The 4,670-nt window shown below is 36.9% G+C and overlaps 1 protein-coding gene across 1 annotated transcript; it reads right to left on the bottom strand.

Moving 5' to 3' along the window:
• Positions 1 to 1,120: 1,120 nt before the first annotated feature.
• Positions 1,121 to 3,581, bottom strand: htr5aa (5-hydroxytryptamine (serotonin) receptor 5A, genome duplicate a). The gene is made up of 2 exons (XM_077230129.1): positions 2,828 to 3,581; positions 1,121 to 1,517 (listed from the first exon to the last, which is right to left on the bottom strand). The coding sequence occupies exons 1-2, from the start codon at positions 3,524 to 3,526 to the stop codon at positions 1,182 to 1,184; spliced, it is 1,035 nt and encodes a 344-aa protein (XP_077086244.1). The 5' UTR covers positions 3,527 to 3,581; the 3' UTR covers positions 1,121 to 1,181.
• Between the last annotated feature and the right edge of the window lie 1,089 nt (positions 3,582 to 4,670).

The following is a 4,670-nucleotide window of genomic DNA, read 5'->3' as shown; positions in this document are numbered from 1 at the left end:
AACACACAACGGTACAAAAACCATCTGTGCCAAATTTTGTGTCTGAATATGGCTGCATTGTAATCAGGAACAACAAAAATCTACATTGAATAACGTAAAAGGTTCACGTGTCCAAAATGATATAGCCTAAACAAAAGGTACAATGTGCTTGTAAATTAAAATGTAACCAAATCCTAAAACAGATCTTAGTCATCAATTACCACATGTTGTTCTGGGTCATTTTCTCATTAAATCCCATAAAACTTATAACAAATAACAAAAAGTTATTTTTGAAGTTAGAATTCGATTCCCCAAAATAAATAAATACATGTTTTTATTCAAGTTAATATAAAACCATAAATATAGTTCTCGCTCGCTGTCTTAAATTATATAGGCCTACAGTATGTCTATTTTAACAGTTACTGTTCAAATGTTTGGAGTCTGTACAAATGTTTTAATGTTTTTAATGCAAGGGGGCATTTCTCGGATCAAAAATACAGTAAAAACAGTAATATTGTGAAATATTATTCAAATTTTGATTATATATGTACATATATTTTAAAATGTAATTTATTCCTGTGATGGCCAAGTTGAATTTTCAGCAACATTACTCCAGTCTTCAGTGTCACATGATCCTTCAGAAATCACTGCTGATTTGCTGCTCAAGAATCATTTCTTGATTATTAATGTTGAAAACTGTTGTGCAGCTTAGTATATTTGTGGAAACTGTTACTTATTTACAGGATTCTATCAAAAGACAAGCATTTATTTGAAATAGAAATCTTTTAATCAAATGCCTTTACTGTCACTTTTGATTTAAAACACCCTTGCTGAATAAAGTATACATTTCTAAAAAAAAAAAAAATGTTATGAAGATATTCAATTTATACTCATTCTACTGAAGTCACATAATATTTTAAAATAAGTTCAGTTGAAACTAATGAATGTAATGACATACTGTAAATGTAAACTGACTGTCAAAAGCCAGAAGCAGTGTATATTCATTTAATGCAGGGGACAGACTGACATTTCTGATGAGTGTTCTTCACTGTTAGACACAGGGTCAATTGGTCACTTTTCCTGGCATTAAAAGCCCAGACATCATTCCGTTTGTAAATCTGTGAAGAGCTCAGATTACCACAGTTCCCCAAATGGGTGGTTTAAACTGGCATTTGTGGCGAGGCCAAGACCTCTGCTATCTCTCAGCGCTGGCGGGAGAAGAGATTCCTGAAAGCGTTATTATAGTTCTTGTTGAAGGCTGTGTAAATGAGCGGATTGAAGAAGGAGTTGGAGTAGCCAAGCCAGAGGAAGACACTCTTCCATATCGGTGGAATGTGACAGGAGCACAGCGGAGTGATGAGCTCGGTGAGGAAGAAAGGGATCCAGCACAGGACGAACACTCCGATGAGGATGCCCACCATCAGAGCCGCTCGCTTCTCCTTCTGTTCTCGCCACGTCTCACTGTCAGTCTGAAATGTCACAGTGGCATGGCGGACCGTGAACACCATCTGAGGCTGTTGCCTGGAGGCCTCTTTTACCTGAGGGAACACATGTGTCTTCAGTGGATCAGGCAGGAGCATATGATCAAATAAACCATAGTACGTAGATTTTAACATAATTTATTTTATAAATTTTTTTTTTCAATAAAATCATTCAATTCCTTAATATTCCATTTGTCCTCATACAGCTTATATGTGAATTGAATTGAATATGAACGTAATTTACATATTACATTTGAAATATTTACACTAATGTTCAAAAGTTTGGGGTCTGTTAATAAATGAAATCTCTTGTTCACCAAAGTATGCAGAAGATATGCAGTAATATTGTAAAATATTATTACAATTTAAAATGTTTGTTTTCTATTTTAATATATTAAAATGCAATTTATGTGATGGCACATTTTTAGTCTTTAGTGTTACATGATCCTTCTAATCATTCTTATATGCTGATTTAATGATCAAAAAACATTTATTTTTATCAATGGTGAAAGTTGTGCAGCTTAATATTTTTGTGGAAAGCATGACACATTTTTTGGCGATTCTTTAATGAATAGAAGGTTAAAAAACAGCATTTAATAGAAATTAGAGAAATTAATAGAGTTTTGTAACAAAGCGAATGTTATACTGTAACTTTTGATCAATTTAATACATCCTTTAAGTATTAACTGCACTGATCCCAGATTTTTTAAATCTTAAATTATTTAATAACAGTGAGAATATAGATAAAAAACAGTCTTCAAAGAAAACCAATCCAATGAATCCAATGCATGACATGCTGACCTCACTCATGCATTCATGTAGGTTTTTTGTGCCATTTCTTCTAGGGTCTAGATAACATAATGTGAAATTCCATAGGACTTCTGCAGTATTAGAATGGCCATGAAAATAGCCATTTAAGCATAAGCTTTTAAACCCTTAAAGTTTCTGTGTCAAACCTTTGACAATCACTCCTAAACCCAATGAAGTAGAACAGGATGGTAATAGAATGGAAAATAATGTGGAACTTATCTAAGGAAGGTGTCAGGATTACTATTCGCCACAGTGTTGTGACATGCTCACAGATTATACCATGCTTTTCAAGGTAATAGAGCAAGCTAATGGGACATTCAGGTTCAGTTGCCTATTGAATCGGTGTCTAGTGACGTTCTGTAGAATAATGAAAAGAGGAATATGAACATTCTGATCTGAATCAATAGAATACGTTGTGGAATTTTTAAATATAGAGAAAGAAGTTCTCTGTGCAGTACAGTCTGTACAAAATTAAAACATTGGTGTGTGCAGATAAAGATCCTAAAATGTTGCTGCATTAAGAAAAAGCATTTCACAGCATACAGTATAATGTATACCTCTCCAGCCTCTGCAACTGGAGTGATGGTGTTGGTCCTCTTTGATCCAATACGGAACTTAGCAGCTTTGTATATCTTCCAGTAGACAAACAGCACAACACAGAGAGGCAGATAGAAGGCCCCGAATGTGGAAAAGATGGTGTAAGACGGCTCCTGGCTCACCTGGCACTCCATGTCCATCTCTGAATAGGTCTCACCCCAGCCAAACAGAGGGGAGAGGGAAATAACAGACGAGAGCAGCCAGGTTAACCCAATCATCCCATTAGAGATCTTCTTTCGGGTCTTCAGCGTGTACTCCAGGTGGCGCGTTATGGACCAGTAACGGTCAAGGGCTATTGCGGTCACGTTCCAAATGCTGGCCGTACAGCACAGGACGTCGAAAGATATCCAGACTTGGCAGAGAGCTCGGCCCAACTTCCATCTCCGACCGTTGAGCTCATGGACCAGACTGAGAGGCATCACCAAAGCAGCCACCATAACATCAGATATGGCCATGGATGCCACCAGGTTGTGGGGCACACGGTGGAATGTTCTGACTCTGAGAATTGTGACTAGGACGAGCATGTTCCAGAAAAATGTAGCCACCACAAGCATTGCCAGCAGTGTGAACGTCAAGACGCTGAACACTGTCTGTGGCCAATAGACATTTCCATATTCTGAGCTTTGATTAAAGGAGCTGTTATGGCTGACATCAGCCATGTTATTGAGTGCGCTTTTGTCCACTTGACACTACTTACAAAATAACAAGAAGGAAATTCACTGGCCTGCAACAGCTGTAGAAAAAGTAAGAAAATAGAGATTATAAAAAAAATCAGCTTCTACACATATTCTGTGTTGTGAAAAAAAATAGTGATACTTAACATCGGAAACAGAATATTTGCTTGTAGAATCTTCTGTGAAATGATACAATTTACAATTTAGAAATGTAGGGGTAATGTATAGTCAGCCAGTCAAAATCACCATAGAGCTTTTATTTGCATTTTTTTTATATATATGTTTGACTTTTTTTAATTAAAGTTTTAAATTTTGAAGCTTAAATTCAGCATGAAACGGAAGGTGCAACAGTCTTTTCTTCCATATTGTGACGTAAAAGCATTTTAAGGGGGCGGGAGTTGAATTTGTACCTCTGGAATTGATTGGATAGTTGTCATTTGTTATTTCTGTGATGTCAAGTGAGTGACAGGTTGTCCTGCCTTTGCACCAGTAAACACATCATCAGAGAAGAGATGTCGCTGCAAGAGGAAAGTTATTTTGATTAAAAATATAAGGGCACATGAACTTGTAAAAAAAAAAAAAATGATGTGAAATCATTAAAGGGTAAGTTCGGCGTTTTACAAGTAAAGCCCTGTTTTAAGATCGTTTCTGATGAAATCGAACGGTTAAGATTAAAAGTTGGACACATGCTGCTGTCCCGAGAATTTTAGGTTTTTATGTTAACACCCCCCCACCTATACAATGGTTTCATAGGGGCACTAGAACAATCATTCATATAAACGCATTAAACTTTAGTTTACCAAGACGTGAAACTCACCGAGTGGTCTGGGGTGTGCACTGATATGCTCACGCAAAAATCGCTGCAAAAGATGCTTTCCAACAGGTTTTATCATAGTTTTTGGAAGAATGTCCGGTTGTGAGCTGTTGGAAAAATAGGTCCACAGTTTTGCAACGAATGGTAAAACACCTGTTGGAAAGCATCTTTTGCAGCGATTTTTGCGTGAGCATATCAGTGTACACCCCAGACCACTCGGTGAGTTTCACGTCTTTGTAAACTAAAGTTTAATGCGTTTATATGAATGATTGTTCCTGTGCCCCTATGAAACCATTGTATAGGTGGGGGGGGGGT

The sequence above is a fragment of the Siphateles boraxobius genome, unplaced genomic scaffold, assembly GCF_051911475.1.
Source record: "Siphateles boraxobius isolate OS27281-9 unplaced genomic scaffold, OSU_SipBor_1 1, whole genome shotgun sequence".
Taxonomy (NCBI): domain Eukaryota; kingdom Metazoa; phylum Chordata; class Actinopteri; order Cypriniformes; family Leuciscidae; genus Siphateles; species Siphateles boraxobius.
Note: the sequence above shows the minus strand (reverse complement) of the source record. Positions and strands in the feature narration are given on the sequence as shown.